This window comes from Nuphar pumila, chromosome 6 (assembly GCF_984573655.1).
Source record: "Nuphar pumila chromosome 6, dmNupPumi1.hap1.1, whole genome shotgun sequence".
NCBI lineage: Eukaryota > Viridiplantae > Streptophyta > Magnoliopsida > Nymphaeales > Nymphaeaceae > Nuphar > Nuphar pumila.
This window is the reverse complement of record NC_143254.1, coordinates 26,966,723-26,983,954: the sequence shown is the minus strand read 5'-3', so window position 1 is coordinate 26,983,954 and position 17,232 is coordinate 26,966,723. Positions and strand designations below refer to the sequence as shown.

Genomic DNA, 17,232 nt, shown 5'->3' with positions numbered 1-17,232 from the left:
TCAAGAAAAAATTCAATCTACTAAACAAGGGGACATGAGTGTCCGAGATTACTTTAGTGCTTTGTCTCCCCTTTGGGATGGACTTTCTCTTCTTGAGCTCAAATGGGTGGCTCCGGAAGATATTGAATTAAGAAGAGAACAAGTTTTTGAAGAACATTTTTTTCAATTTCTTCACGGTCTTAGACTTGAATTCGAACAAGGGCATCCCTTCTTCATAGAAGCAAGGCCTTACCTATTGAAGATGCCCTTGCCGAAGTGTGTCAAGAGGAAACTCGTCTTGGCATGACTCATAAAAGTGATGAAATTTTGGCTGTCACTATGTCAGGATCTAATGTTAAGCCTTATAGGCCTCCCCATTTTACCAAAAATAATGGCTTTAGAAAGTGTCATTTGCAACTATTGTAATGAACCCGGTCACATCAAACCGGTTTGTCGTAAGCTCAAAGGAAAAGTGATTGTGGTTGGTGAAAATGTCCAAAATAAAGAAGATGTGAGCAACAATGGAAGAGACATTAAAGACACTCTAAATCAAATGTCGGAGGCACTTCAACATCTTCTCAAGTGTTCTTCTACTTCGGGAGCCGCTATAGCAACCTCTTCATCTCCTCAAGGTATGCGGATTTTGGACTCTGATGCTTCTTTTCACATGACACCTCATAAACACACCATTTCTAATGTTCATTCCATTCCCATAATATCGTATGTTTCAACGGCCGATGAGACTTTGAAAATTGAAAATATTGGAACACTTGATTTAAAACATTATCAAAATTTCTTTGTTCCAAAAGTTAGGGTGGTTCCAAAAATCAATTTAAGCTTATTTTCTGTTTCTCAAATTACCAATCAAGGATGCCAAGTCTCTTTCTCACCTAAGGATTGCACCGTGCATGAAAGCTGATTGGGCAAGGCCATAGGAGGGGCGATCTATATTTCATGGATTTTTTGACGCTACCATCCAAGTCATTTTGTAATTTTGTGAATGTCAAAAGTATAAATGTTTGGCACAAGAGACTTGGCCATCCGAATTTTTCAAAGATGTCTCTCTTGTCCTTTTGGGGAAACTCTTGTAATGAAAAGTTATGACTTGTAAAGATTGCATCTTTGGTAAATCAAAAGCCACTTTTTTTCCTCAAAGAAGCTTTGTCTCTATACGACCGTTTGAATTAGTTCATTCTGATGTTTGGGGACCTTCTCTTATCATGTCTAAGGGAGGTTTCTCATATTATGTAATCTTTGTGGTCGATTTCACTAGATACACATGGATTTTCTTTCTGAGTAGAAAATCTAAAGTGTTTTCCATCTTTAAAGATTTTCATGCAATGATCAAAAATCAATTTTTAAGTAATTTGTCTATTCTAAGATCCGATTCTGGAGGAGAATATATGTCAAATGAATTTCAAACTTATTCGCGACAATATGGAATTTGTCATCAAAGATCTTGTCCTAACACACCGTAACAAAATGGTCTTGCGGAAAGAAAATATACGCTTATTATGGAAACAACTAGAACCCTTCTAATTTCTAAAAATATTACAAAATCTTTTTGGGCCGAAGCCGCTTTAACTTCAAAATATCTTATTAATAGAACTCCTTCGTCATCTTTAAAAAATGTTTCTCCTTTTGAAAAACTTTATAATATGTCTTCGAATTTTAAAAGGCTAAATTTTTGTTGTTGTAAATGTTATGTACTTACTCAAAAAAATGCTAAGCTTTCATCGAAGGCTATTGAATGTGTTTTCTTAGGATATGGTGAAAAACAAAAGGGATACCGATGTTTTGATATATCAAATAATAAACTTTATATCTCAAAAGATGTTACTTTCCTTGAAGAGGAAGATGGTTTTGCAAATATTGAACAAAAAAAATAATGATTACTCTTTTTTATTTGATTTACTACCTCGACAAGATGAATCAATTGAGAATATTGATCCTATCAATGAAGTTGAAAATCAAAATGATCAAAATTTTGACAATGAAAGAAATGAATCTCATGAAAATATAGATGAACATATAACAAATAATACTCAAGTTTATACTAGAAGAAGTGAAAATACTCGTCCATGTGCTTTTGATAAATTTTCTCAAAATATGTCTTTAGAAGAATCATCTCAAAGAAGGTCAAACCATATTTCTAAAGCACCAAATAGATTTGTGTCTTATGAGTCTTTTTCATCACATTTTCGAACTTGTCTATTAGCCATTTACTCCTTTTATGAATCATCTCATTACAATGATGCTAAACAATATGCACATTGGAATGAAGCCATGGAACAAGAACTTAATGCTCTTAAGAAGACCCAAACTTGGGAAATTGTGGATCCTCCTCAAGAAAAGAAACCCATAGGATGTAGATTGGTTTTTAAGGTAAAAACAAAAAGTGATGGATCTTTAGAAAGATATAAAGCTAGATTGATTGCTAAAGGATATGCACAAGAGTATGTGATAGATTATGATGAGATGTTTGCTCCAGTTGCTAGAATGACAAGTGTTCGAGCTCTTATTGCAATTGCTTCTATAAAAAAATGACATATTTATCAACCTGATGTTAAAAATGCTTTTTAAAATGGAGATCTTAGTGAAGAGGTTTATATGGATCCTCCTCCTGGTATGAATTTAAATGAAAACGTTTTGAAACATAAGAAAGCATTGTATGGTCTTAAACAAGCTTTCAAGGCTTGGTATGACAAGTTTAGTAATGTACTAATTAACTTGGGTTTTGTTTCTTGTTATACTGACACTGCTATCTTAAAACATGTGATTCTATTGACACTGCTCCCTTTGTTAAGAAAACAGGTGATTCTATTGTAATTCTGCTCCTTTATGTTGATGATATGATCTTCACAGGAAGTAACAAAGAGGGAGTAAATGACATTAAATCTATGTTAAAGAAATTTTTTAATATGTCTGATTTGATTTTTTTGAGATACTTTCTAGGTATTGAGGTGACCTATTCGCAACGAGGATATATTTTGTCCCAAATGAAGCTGGCAGCAGACATTTGTGTTAAGTCAGGGATTTCTGATGATAAGAAAATAGAAACTCCTGAAGTTATAAATGCCAAATTAAGACTTGAAGATGGTGTTCTACTTGATGATCCTACTTCGTATTGACAATTAATTGGATCACTTACTTGTCTATCACCCGGTCAGATATTGCTCACGTTCATTCTGTAAGCCAGTTTCAGCATGCTCTTACGATAGTTCATATGACCGTTGTTATGAGAATTGTGCGATATATCAAGAATACTATCTCTAAGGGACTTTTCTTATCCTCCTCTTCCTCTTTTGATTTGACTGATTATATTGATGCAGATTGGGGGGTAATCCCAATGATCGAATCTCAACTACTGGGTTTTTGTATTTTCTTAGGAGACTCGCGTATCTCTTGGAGGTGCAAGAAGCAGCAAAAAGTATCGTTGTCGTCAACTGAAGCTGAATATAGTGCTATGATGACTGCAACCATGGAGAATGTATGGCTTAAAAGTTTTCTCGGTGATATGGGGGCATCATCTCAACTTCTTCCAGGATGTGCTGTGACAACAAGAGTGCGATCTACATTACAAGCAATCATATTTTCCATGAGCGCACCAAGCATATTGAAATGGACTGTCACTATGTTCGAGATGAATACCTCAGGGGAGCTATTACATTACCTTTTGTTACATCAGAACATCAGTTGGCTGACTTCTTCACCAAGGTGCTTCCAACTCCTCGCTTCTTGTTTCTCCTTAGCAAACTTTTGGTTTTCTCCCCGTAAAGTTTGAGGAAGGGTGTTAATATATATGTATATATGTGTGTGTATATATTCTTCTTTATATATTTATATCAAAATACCTGATAGGGGTATTTTGGTAATTTTACTGTTCCATTTATTTTTTCGTAGTTTTTTTTTTTCATTTTTTGTATTCTTTTTATTTTTTATGTAATTGGAACCATTGGGGCCCCCACCAATTATAGTCGTTGGGGTCCCGAACGGTCGTTAATATGACCGTTGGGGCTCCCCAACGACTATATTGGGAGCCCCCATGGCCCCCTCTTAGTTGCTTTTTCTCTTTATAAATTGAGGGGCTCTCCCCTCTTGTAAGTGTGGCTTGTACTCATCTTTTTACCTCTCAATAATTTCTCTTTTGCCTTTTTGGCATTCCCTTTTAGTGGGTTTGTGTATTGTGCACATTATGTGCTTGTAATTCTTGGCTCTTTGCTAAACTCTTCTAAGAGTTATCTTGTTATTTGCATTTTTGTATTGTTCATTACACATAGTAGTTGTAGCCATGACTCGGTATTCTATTTCGGTTGAAGAGAGAGAAACTTTTTTATGCTTCTTACACCTCTATGAAATCAATGATTTACCTAAAAACACACAAAAACTTGTGGTTGAGTGTCGGTTATTTGGATCACCTCCCAAGTCAACATCAATATAATCTATTAAATCTAAGGAGGAAGAAGCAGATAAGAAGTTCTCAGAAAATAAAAGTTTTGATATATTTAATAATACGTAAAACAACTCCTATATGAACAGTGGTGGGAGCATGCTGGAACTAGCTCGTTGAGTGAACCACATGTACAATGTTAGATCTCGTAATTGAGAAATATGACAGCGGTCCAACAAGTTGTCTGTATGGTGTTGGATTTTCTAGTGATTCTCCATTATCAATCTTAAGTGTCAACCTTCTTATCATGTGAAATACCTGACCTGACAACAATGTTTAAAGTAAATTTAGATTGAGTTAGTAAATAACCTCTAGAGGAATAAACAACTTCTATACCAAGAAAATACTTTAAAAATCTCAAATCAGTCATTTCAAAATGTGTTTTGAAAAGTCTTTTAATGTTTTCAACTCCTTGTTTGTAACAAACAAAGCTTTGGCCGTTAAACAAGATTGAAACCCAACATCAAATATAACTGGACTAAACTTGTTATACCAAGCCTTTGAAGCTTGTTTAAGGTCATACAGAGCTTTATCTAAACGAAGAGCCTTTCTTTTAGGAATAACTATACCAGGCGATGCTTCCATATGTTCTTCAATTAATTTACCAATAAGAAACACATTCTTAACATTCATTTGGTACATATGCCATTTCTTTACATAGGCAAGGTCATTTCTTTACATAGGGGAGGGGTCGAAGAGGAAAGGAGAGGAGGAGAGCAGAAGGAGAGAGCGTACCTGAGGAGGAAAGCATAGGCAGAGCGGTCGGCGACGGCGTCGGGGTCCAGCGGAGGCTTCAGGAGAAGAGGTCGGGAGGATTAGGGCAAAAAAAATTTGCCCTAATCCTCCCCACGGCAGCATATTTCATCGGGCGTAATTTTTTTTTTAAAGTCTAAAAATTAGACACAAATGACCCTGGGTGCGTTGACCGCACCCAGGGTCAGGTTGACTGCACCGGGTGCCGCACCCGCACCCGCACCCGCACCCGCACCCGCGTCGCATCGACGCGGGTGCGGCACCCAGTTTGCCGAGTCCCTGTGACATAGAGTTAAACCTTTCTATTTTCTGAAAAAGTTATTTTTCCTTAGGATTAGGATAGGAATAACTGGTTGATCTCTCTCTCTATATATATATTTGTGTGTGTGTGTGTGTATTGGGGGGGGGGTTGCATGTACATTCCTAGAAGACACAAAATTCCCCAATAGAAATTGAAAAAGAGGAAGACAGTAACCAAAAGGTTTTCAATATAGGAGATCAATTCAATGTACATGTCAGTGTGTGTGTGTCTCACCCTTGAGGAAATATGGGGCACACACTCAAAATCCACTGCATAACCACATGTATTTGACTCCTAGAAGTCAAAACATTCAAGTTCCATGATGTTTATGTCTCACACTACCTTGATGTTTACACCTTGCCTCAAAATGATTGAACTGCTTTATCTCTGTCTCAAGCCCTTTATCATCACCTTTAGTTTGTTGGTTCCATTCTAAGAGTTATATATACCTTTTGTTGAGAAGTACTTGGGAGATCTGTTATTGCTGTTAGGGATTCACAAATGAAAAATTCCTCCCATAATGAAACATGCAGCTGGAACGTATACCCATGTTTTTTTTCTTCCAAGGGCAATACACAAGTGGAAAACAAATATGCTTAAAGTACCTTTAGAATCAGAGGAGACAACTTGCAACATATCCTCATGTTTCTTACATACCTTGCTTCCCTATAACTTGTATATCAGTAATAGAATAATCAAACTTGGATGGCAGCCCAGTGGAGTCAAATGTTATTAGTTGATTTTAGATGATAGAATTTTGCCTGGATACATGCAATCATTTTAGCTTAGCAACCCTGATGGGAAAATTTGTAGCTGTTTGGTTAATGCACTTTTGTTGACATGTTCACTATTTTGGATTAATTTCTTTCCTTTTTAAAATTAGCCACAAGCATATCATGTCAACCTATTTTCTTCATTGTCCTGACAACCGAAGAATCTCTTCATGTTTGTCAGTCCATTTGTGATAACAAATGATTTTTTTTTCTTTTTAACTGTAACATCGTGAATATTCTATAATCATGCAGAACATGCACGATTTGACGCCTCTCAATATTCATTCTTCGGAAAAGATGTGGCCGAGGAAGTTGAACTGGGTGGACTAGATGATGATGTTGATGATACGTTTGCTGGTTTTGATGATGATTTTCGGTTTTCTTCAATTGGAGAGAGAGAAGAGGTAAGATTTTGTAACTTTAAAGATGAAAACATATGGCAAAAGTGTAATCTAATAATTGTTAAATACACATTTTTTACGCTTGCTAAATTTCCACTATTGTGTTTAATTTTTTGTTTTAGCATTTCATAGTAATGTAGGTATATTGCTGCTGCTGCTGTTGTTGTTGTTTATATTGTTAATTTACTGTAATTGCTATTGTTATTGGTCTTGTTGTTCTTATTATTGTTATTGCTATTATTGAAATTACTATCATTGTTATTGTTACATCCATACATCATCTTGGCTTTATAGGCTGACTTTTTAACTGACAGATTGAAGGATAATGTGACATTCCATCTTTAACTAGTGGTTTGAACCATAGTTACCAGAGCAGGAATTGGAATCAGGAAACAGTACGGGAATTGAAATTTGGAAATGGTCATTTCAAACTTTAGTGGATTTGGGAAGCGAGAAACGAGAAGGAAGCAGTATGCAGAATCGTTTAGGAAGCAATATGTAACATTGTATGAGCATATGAATCAGGATTCCTAAAAGAATCATGATTTCTAAGGGAATCGCCATTTCTAAACATAGAAATTGGGATTCTGGAGGGCATAGTGATTCCCATGTAAAGGAATCAGGTTTTCCACCACTGGGAATCGCGATTCCTGACCAATTCCAATTCCAATTCCGTTTCCTGCTGAATCATGATTCCCATGTATCATAAGCGATTCTGTTAACTATGGTTTGAACATCTTATGTGGGATCCAGCTTTCCTGAGTCTAAATTGCATGCTATGGGCCTGTCTTAAGGTCGATCTTCAAGCATGGTTCTTTCAAAAATTTCATAGGCCCATGCAGATGCACACAGCCCAAACCAGGCCTGATGTCTTGGCATCTACTTAGCATGATAATGTATCATGTAAAGTTAGAAGCCTTGTATGCTGTATAACATGGGTACTTCAGAATGCCTAGCATACAGAAGTTGATGCTGGTACTTCCAGGTGTAGTCTATAATACATAGGACGCATGTATGTTTTTATGAATATACTTGCTATGTATTTTTTTATGAATATACTTACTATAGTACTTTCAATTTTAGTAGAGTTCTTTAGAGATATACAAACACACATGCACAAGGAGACATGCATACCTGCTCGCACATACGTACACATGCATACATGCCACATGCTCTCTCTTTCTTTTTCTCTCCTTGGTATGATAGAGAACTGCTGAAATATTTGGCTATACTACAATAAATTTCATTTATTGAATTACTGAAAGATATTGGGCTGTAAGTTTGGTGGCATATATAGATGTTAAGGTTTATTCTTAAGGGGAAATGTGCAAGCGCAGTTTGGTGATCTAATTATATTATCTGCTAAAATGCTATTCAGATCACCTGCTCAAAATAGATTGAGCACAAAAATGTTAGCATCCCATGAGTCTCTAATGTGACAGAACAGGGATTCTCCTTAGACATTTCTCGGCTATTGATCCTTTACCTTTTCTAGGAAAAGATAAGTTCTTTAGAGATTTGAAAATTTTCTGGAAAAACAAAAAAATAAAAAATTATGAAGCATTTTAAAAGATCTTTTCCATGGAAATTTCAGAAAAATCAAGAAATCAAATTCCAAGCGCCGTTGCAAATGCCCCAAGGGGGTTTGGCATAGTGGGGTGGGGCATTGGCTGCTAGATGGGCAGTCAATGTTCGATTCTCATGGTCGTCGCTCCTTCGTGCAAGCCAATGCGTAGCATAGGCCCCGGGGGCAGGGTTCCTAGCCTCAGAGTTTTACGCTGCCGGCACGACGACCGTAGGTATGGCAGGCTGAGCCAGCACGACCAGGTCTTCGTGCCGGGTGTGGTTTTTTCAGGTTATAAATAAAAAAAAACAAGCGCCGTTGCAAATGTTCTGGTATTTTCTGTTTTTTTTTGGAATATATTTTTGAATATGATATTCTTGAGATTTTTCTTTCTCCTCCTTTCATTGAGGGGCCTATCTGAAAATCCAGTGTCCTCTTAGTCATGTTGAATTGTTTAAGAACAAAACAATTAGAATCTGGCTTGATCAATTATAAGGTTTCCATATGAGAGATATTCCAGTTAAGAAGATATGCCGACCTAAGATGAAGAGAAAGGTCTATCTATTGTATTTAGTTATTCAATTAAACCAGTGGTTTGTTAATGGAGCAGATAAAAACAACCGTTTCATTGGACGTGCACATTTTTTATTTTCCAATAGATTTACATGCTTAGAATATTTGCAGCAGAATTATTATTCATATATTTTGCCTCTCTCTTCACATGCATGCTAGCACATAGGCACACATATACCACGTACATATACATACATCTACATTCTACTAAAAAGTTTCATTTTTATAGCCTTGCTGTGTAGGTCATATTTTCTCCTAGCTATTTGTTTATGTTGAAATCCACTCTCTTACATGGAATATGTTCTAGTACAAGTTATTTTGGTGTATATTCTTATTCTATGATTCTGTGTTTGTTGTGTCTGTTTTCTATAGTTCTCTCAGTTATTGCACAAGTTACATTTGTTGTTGTGGCTTTATTTTCTGAAAGACGACTCTTTGCAGATTGAAGGTTTGGATACGCTCTCTGAACTTGATGATCTTACTAGTACCTTTATGAAGGTACATTTTTTAGTCTGGCAATTGCTTAACTTGAATCTAGAGCTTAATATTCTTGTAATTTTATTTGTTATAATGTCCTTATATAAAACTTTTTTTTTTTGAAAAAGAACGGATCATTGAGATTGAAACAAGTGTTTTCTTATTTGGGATCTACACGCTCCTTTGAAATTTATTGGTAACTGTTTTTCATTTCTTGGCAATCAATTAAATGAAGAACTGTTGAGGAAAAAAGGAAAGGGTTCAAGAGGGGAAATATGGGTGGTCCAAGTTTAGCCCAAATTGACTGTAGTGTATCATAACCAAGGTCATTAATTATTTCTGTATGTCATTGGAAATATAATCTGTACTCTCCAATGGCTATTATTATCTGTGCCAGAAGATCTCAAGAGTTATACATCCTTGTTTGTCACCAACTTCCCATATGCACTTTAATCCTTGAGCTTTTTCTTGTTGCCTGGTCATAGTAGACAACATATTCTGTATGTGGTTAACTGCACAATAATTGACCTGGAAATGCATGCGTAAATACAAAAATATAGAAATATTCTGTACAGTTTGAGTCTATGACAAAAAAAAGCCTCATAACTAGAAAGTTAAGTCAGGTGCGAGGGATGCATCTTCATAGACCAAACTTTTTTGAATCACATTGTTTAGATGTTTAGCAAGTTGTTTCAACATGGTTTCTACACTGTATGCATGGAGAGTTATTTGTCAAGTTGCTACTTAAGAAAATACATTCATGATATAGGTGGAAAATGAGATAGAGGAAAGCAAAAAATAAATATGCAGAATGTGTTTGCATATTACTGGCTGGTGGTTCAAGGCTTCTTGTAATCTCTAGCTGTTTCAGTGAACCGGATTTGGGTTTCTTGCACAACTGCTATCTACTCTCAACAATCTTGCTTATGCTAACCTATAAGAAAATGCTCCGTGGTTATGGTACACAACTTAATTATACTGAATTTTTTATTTCTCATAGGGGTGGCAATCGTGTCGGGTTGGCGGGTCGACCCGACGGGTTGGCGGGTCAGCATACCTCAACCCGAACCCGACCCGTTTAATAAACGGGTAACCCGACACGACCCGCCAACCCATTTAATAAATGGGTTGGGTCGGGTAAACGGGTTCTCAGGTTCGCGGGTCAGGTTGACGGGTCGGGTTGATGGGTTGACGGGTCGGGTTGGCGGGTCGACGGGTTGGCGGGTTGACCCACCCGCCTAACCCGTTTATTAAACGGGTCAGCCGGGTTGGCGGGTTGGCATACCCCCAACCCGAACCCGACCTGTTTAATAAACGGGTTACGCGGGTCGACCCGTTTATTAAACGGGTTGGCTTAAGCCCAACCCGAACCCGCCTAAGAGGCGGGTTGGCGGGTCGTGTCAGAAATTGCCACCCCTAATTTCTCATGGTGTTGTCATTTAGGCTGTCATGCTTTGGTAGAATTTGACGTTACTGCCTAGATACTTTTCTTTTGCCTTTATTTTTATTTTTCTGTAAACACGCATTTGGTTGATTGATTCACATTTTTCTTTGGTCATGAATGCTACTTCAGTTATTAATCTGATAAATTCTTCTCACAGCTAAGCAAAGCTAATGATGAACCAAGGAATTCAGAAAGTATTGGGGCCCGTGGATTCTTGTCCAGGGAAAGTCAGTAATGCCTTTTTTTTCTTCCCCTCCATCCTAATTTAGGTGCTATCATGTTTGCACAGTTTCTAGTATATCCAATACTATGTTTCTAGTATAAATAAGTATTAATGTATCCTTTATTTTCATTTTCATAGCTGGCATTTGCACCAAATATGATAACTATTATTTTAGGTGATGATGAGGACTGATCTGATAGCTTGACATGCCTTTTCATATGAATTCACAACGTTCGAGAAAAAAGAGAGACAGGAGTGCACATCATTTAACAATATTTTCTTTATAACAGAATGTCAGTTTGATCAGGTTTATTTTTGTTAAAGATGGTGGTGTTCAGAAATATGACAGCTTGATCTTATGTAGTTTTTTATGGAACACTGGCTCAAATTATTGCCCCAGATGTCGTGGTGTTTGGTCTCCATTTGGGGATTTAAAATAAGCTTAGATATTTTTGATAATGTAAATCATTTTTTTCACAACATACTTTATGCTAGTAAATCATGTACTAGAGATACTAATTTTAGAAGGAATCTGTCTATTATGTGTAAATTCAATCCTAAAGTCTCAGTATTTGATTCTAATTGTGTGGGTGGAGGCATGACCCTGGGGCTTGATGTTGTTTGACTTACGTGGCTTAATTTCATTGCCCATGTAGCTTCATCTTTTGTGAATATTCCACCGATTTCCTGAGCCTTAAGCCAGTTAGCAGCTTGAGGTTAGTTTTTTCATAGGGGTTAGGATTTCTTCACTTTTCCTTATGCGCAAACCATGAATTTTTATTTTTCTGGTTTGATTTATTATTGATGTATGATGAGGTACACTTTGAAGTAGCAGTACTCTTGATGACTTTGAGGAGGGGCTAGTAGTGCACCCTCATTAATTCATACCTAAAGTGCACCTCAGGCTTGCAGGCAGCTTAGGCATAGCCAGTTGATGGAAGTTTTATGAAATAGTTTTTAAAAAAATATATTTTTGATAAAAACGTTTGTGAAGGCCATACGCCAAATAATAAAAACCTGCTCACACTAGGGTGAGATCCGGGTCGAACTCAGGAACAGGAGAAAACTTTGTATTCCATGGAATGACAAGCTTTATTGCCTTTAAAATAAAAATAAATGAAAATAACTAACTATTACAATGAATTACCCTCTCGCAGAAGAACAATAAATGGCCTTATACAAACCCAAATTAATGAATTAAATAACCCTAATCTAAGAAAAGAAAAAGGGTTTTTTAGTTGCTTGAGCTTTAGTCCCTTTGATCTCCACGGCTTCCCTTTCGAACCTCCATAATGCTACTGGTATTTTATTCTTATTTAAATGTCTTGCATTCGTAAGGGCTCTTTTGACAGCTCTCTGAGCGCTTGAAGGGCCTTTTGAGGGGACCTTTTAGGGACCTCATAAAGCTCTTCAGGGGTACTTTTGATGGCCTATCGCACGTCCAACCGCTTTCCTGCAAAACAGAACATCAAAACAAACAAAGAAAACTATACCAAAATCTAAGGTTAGTTTTATCAAAAATCACAAAAGATTCAAACAAACTAATCTAACAAACTCAAAACAACTAATCAACATGGAACAATTTTAAAACAATCTTGTAACAAACTTGAAACTAACATGTAACAACTAACTAACTAAATAACAAACTATGAATTAATTATGAAACAAACTAACCAGCATGAAACAATAAAGAAATTAACTTAATAACAAACTAATTAACACAAACCAATAAAGAAACTAAGTTACAATCAGATCTAACCGAATTTAGACTTAATCAATTAACATTAATAAACAAAATGATAACTAGCAATTAAATTAAAACTAATTAACTACAAAAAACGATAATGAAATAAAATGAATATTCTTAATCTAATTACTTAAATTAAATTTCTGAAATTAAACCAAAATAAAATTTAACTAATCAAACAAGAATTCAATCCTACTCTATTCAATGACTAATTAAAATTAAACAACTATCTTATTTTATTGATTTCAAGAAAACAAATTAATTAAATAGCAACTAGTTAAAAGAAAAGCAAAACGTTGATTAATCTAATAGAATAACACAAAGACGTGTATTAAATATTATATAATCTAACCTATTAACAGAAATAAATAACTGAAATATAATCTGTACTATGGTATTTAAAATAATTAAAAAAAAAGATAACACTCTACACTAATCGGCTACTTAAACTATTCTATTTTAACTTTAATCAAGAACTAAATATGAAAAACTATTTAAAACTAAACTTGGAAGGGTTTAAATATGTGATTTTATCTTTATTTTGAATTTCAAAGTAGCTTCTCAAAAACATTGATAAGAATGAGTTTTTAATGCATTTTTTCGATGGATCATGCATAGAAATATATGTATAAGATGCAAAATATATACATGATCACGAGGACTTGCTTCAACACGGAAAATTAGGTCTTGGGGTTAAGCTTATGAATAGATTTTTTAAGCCTTAGCTCAACCAAAATTTCCATTCCCTTGGAAGGAAAGGGAATTTTGTTAATTGATTTCCATGATGGGTCTATGGTGATATTTGTAACCATTTACACAAGTGTCCAGGTCTACAGCAAAGAGAGTACATGTCTATATTTTAAAGCCGTTACAAATGCTTTTCACCATGTCTTTAAATGAATGATGCATTTATTTTGAAGTAATGAATATTCACAGGCTTTCTTTTGCTTCATTTCTTATCTTTCATCAAAAGTGTGAATCGTCTGGTTTAGGAGAGAATGTCTACAGTATCTTTTACTTTCTGTGTCCATTCTTGATCACAAGGGAAAGGATTCCCCCTTCCTATTACATTATACATTTCTATATTTCGAAGTATATAATTCTAACAAGATGCTGATCCAGTTGGGAGTTTGTGTTGCATACAATTTTCAATGAAGTAAATGCTCATTGCAGATAGGTTCTTTTGGTTTTTCAATAGTTGCTATTAACTTTAGAATCTTTCTGAGTTAGGTGCTCTGGCATACTTGTACCTCTTTTTTCTTGTGTGTATTCTGTATGAGATATCATTATTCTCCCCTAGATGGATTTGTCTGGTCACATTGTAGCATTCTATATTGTTATGGGAATAAATACAGAACTTCTTTAATGTTGTACATATATCCAAACCAGAGTTGTCAGTCGAGGAAGCGAGAGAGGGAAGCGATACGGGAAGCGGAAGCGGGAAGAGAGGCACTTCTAAAATTTTAGGAAGCGGGAAGCGCGGGACGACTTAGGAGCGAACCAGGAAGCGTCTCGGAAGCGACCTAGAAAGCGTCTCGGAAGCGACCTAGGAAGCGTCTCGGAAGCGACCTAGGGAGCGAACCGGAAGTGACCTAAGAAGCAAAGAAGGAAGCGACATAGGATTCGAGTGAGAAGCGAAAGGGAAGCTAATAAGAATCGAAAGGGAAGCGAAAATGTAATTATATATTTTTATTTTATCAAAAACTAAGATTTATGTCATCATTGACAAAATAAAACATGTATATAGACAATAATATAAACAAAAGCAACGCCTTCATCCCAAACAATTGGGGTCGGCGATATGAACCAAAAAGAAAATCATTTTGGGTCCTCCACATGAATCCTTCTCCTCCAATCATTTCTATCCAATGTCATGTCTTCGGTGAGGTTTAAAGCCTTCATATTCTTTCTTATCATCTCCATCCAAGTCTTCTTAGGCCTACCCCGACCTCTTTTAGCTAATATATTTTCCCATTTCTCCATCTTTCTAACCGGAGCATCATTAGGCCTTCGTCGAATATGCCGAAACCATCGTAAACAATTCTCACTCATATTGCAACTGTCAAGCATGCCCAAACCATCGTCGAATATGCCCAAACCATCGTAAACCATCGTAGACAATAAATAATATAAGTTGTAATTATCTAACAAATGCATCATATTGCAACTGTCAAACATTTAAAAAATCATACATCAAGAGAAGATCATAATTCACATTCTTGTTGCAACCATTTAACAAATGCATGCAAACACTAAATAATGCATTAAGAAAACAAATAAATTTGATTAAAAAATGTACATTTTTCAACGAAAAAATCAAATGACTTGTTATTTGATGTTGTAAATCTTGTCATCTCTGCAACATAGAAAATGAGAAATCAATAAACTCAAAGATTACGTAGAGATATGGTTAAATTTTTAAGCTATAAATTTCTAAATTGTAAATTATAAGCTACAAGTTCTAAACTCTAAACTTAAAATTAACATAATCCACTACACTTCATCGTGCAAGATTCAAAATAAAAGTATACCAAAAAAGATTACAAGACCATGACAAAAAAATAACATAAAAGTTTTTAAGTTGAACTACTCCAACTACATCATAAAAAAAAAATTTAATAATTCAAGAGTTCATCAATCTGTCATCTTTCTCTTTCCCTTCAAGTCAGCAATAGATCGCGAACTTTCTGCATCATCACGTGCTTCTTGTCCTCCACGACCATGTCTTCTGCTCCTTCCTTTATTTCTTCTAATGAATACGTTAAAAAATTAAAATGTTCAAAAACCATAATTTAAAATATAAAAAATACAATATCAACATACCTTGCCTAGGTCTCCGGCTAAAGAAACGATCAATTCGACCATGAGGAACTGATGGTCGCTCTTGTATATCTGCAGTTCTACTAGCTCTGTTGGATTGATTTGTATCCTCTTCAACTTCATTTATACGTATGATTATTGGAGGTAATGGAGCTCTTGGTTATGCATCTTTATGTTTGGATTTGAAAATAGTGCTTGATTGTTGTGCACTATCATCCAAATCTTTTCATCGCATATCCTCTAATCTCAACGTATTTTCTTCTATAATAGGAAGTTCTGGATTGATTTCTCATTTTCGACTAGGCTCTTCTTTGTAGCGATTGGTGCACCTTTTATAACAAGAATATAAAATATGAATGCTAATAAACAATCAATGATAAAAAAAGAGAAAAAAAATACCAAAACAAAAGTACAACACAGTTTAATTATACATGTCAATCAATCGAAGATTGGAATGAATATACACTAAGGTATCAACACGATCTTCATTGAGCCTATTTCTTTTAACACTGTGAATGTAACTATTGGTGCTCCACACTCTTTCTACAGAAGATGTGTTAATAGGTTGAGATAAAACCTTAATGGCTAATGCTCTCAGCTCAGGTGTATCACCGCCATAAAAACGCCACCAATTAAGCACCGACATTGTAGGATTCAGTGTATCTATTCTTGCTGCATTTCGGCTAAATCTTTCATTTCTTGATGCAAAAACCACAAGTTGTGACCTATAAAGTGTAGATAGCTCTTCATTTTCAGAAGATATGACTTCAGGCGCGAGCATTGCACCGTTTAAGATATCATTATCCTTTTCTGCAAAAAAAAATGTTTAGTAACTATAACAAGAAAATGCAAATGAAATAATAAAATAATTAAATCATTAAACTTTAAACTTTATTAAATAGATAGAATAAAATTTTTACCGGGAGAAACTCGTTTGACCCCTCCTATTGTTGGGATTTTGAGATACTCCGACTCGTAATATTTTGGAGTAAGCATGTGGGCTAGACTATGGAGAGGTACATTCATTCTATCCCATCTATTTGAGACAATCTTATGAATCTTTTCATATAAATCCGGTTGTCCTTTTAGATTGTCTTTGATTTCCCCCAACATGTTGTCCATGCCTTCATACACTTCACCAATTATAGGGTCTTCCTGATCACAAAATTTAATCATCTTATAGATGTGTTTTGTAATCAATAATGCTAAACGTACAATATCTCAATATTCTTCATCAAGAACAGTTGTTTCTGTTGTAACAGCCCTTTTTTTCATAGTTTCATCCGTGCATGATTGCTTCCAATCGCTTCATCTATCTGAAATTACTGTGAGCCTTAAGCTCTCCCTCACATCAAGCAAGCGTTTCAAAGTAGTATAATGTGAAGCAAACTTTGTTTTTGCAATCTTTATTAATTCTATTTTTTCATTGCTTCTAAAGATTGCTAGTGCTTTTGAATGATTTATGATATACTTCACAATTTCTTTACTCTGCAAATATGTTTCTCCCAACCAATGAAACTCATGTGCCAAATCTTTGAAGATCAAATTAAGTGTGTGCACAACACAAGGTGACCAAAAAATATACTTATACATTTGTTTTAATTATTCACCTGTTAACTTGCAATTTGCTGCATTGTCTGTAATCACTTGCACTACATTAGAAGGCCCCACAAGTTTAAATCCCGTCTTCAAAAACTCGACAATGTTTGCAGTTGACTGTTGCACAT

The 17,232-nt window shown here is 35.4% G+C and overlaps 1 protein-coding gene across 4 annotated transcripts in view; it reads left to right on the top strand.

The window, feature by feature from the left end:
* LOC149834457 (protein PAT1 homolog) overlaps window positions 1-17,232 on the top strand; it is a 28,674-nt gene that overhangs the window by 4,584 nt on the left and 6,858 nt on the right. For 2 of the 4 annotated variants that reach the window (XM_090011419.1, XM_090011421.1), the window contains exons 2-4: window positions 6,509-6,660; window positions 9,167-9,292; window positions 10,873-10,942. In XM_090011419.1, the coding sequence (XP_089867545.1) occupies window positions 6,509-6,660; window positions 9,167-9,292; window positions 10,873-10,942 (348 nt within the window). Of the gene's footprint in view, window positions 1-2,874; window positions 3,697-6,508; window positions 6,661-9,166; window positions 9,293-10,872; window positions 10,943-17,232 lie in introns of those variants that run through there. The other 2 variants (XM_090011422.1, XM_090011420.1) reach the window with 2 other exon arrangements.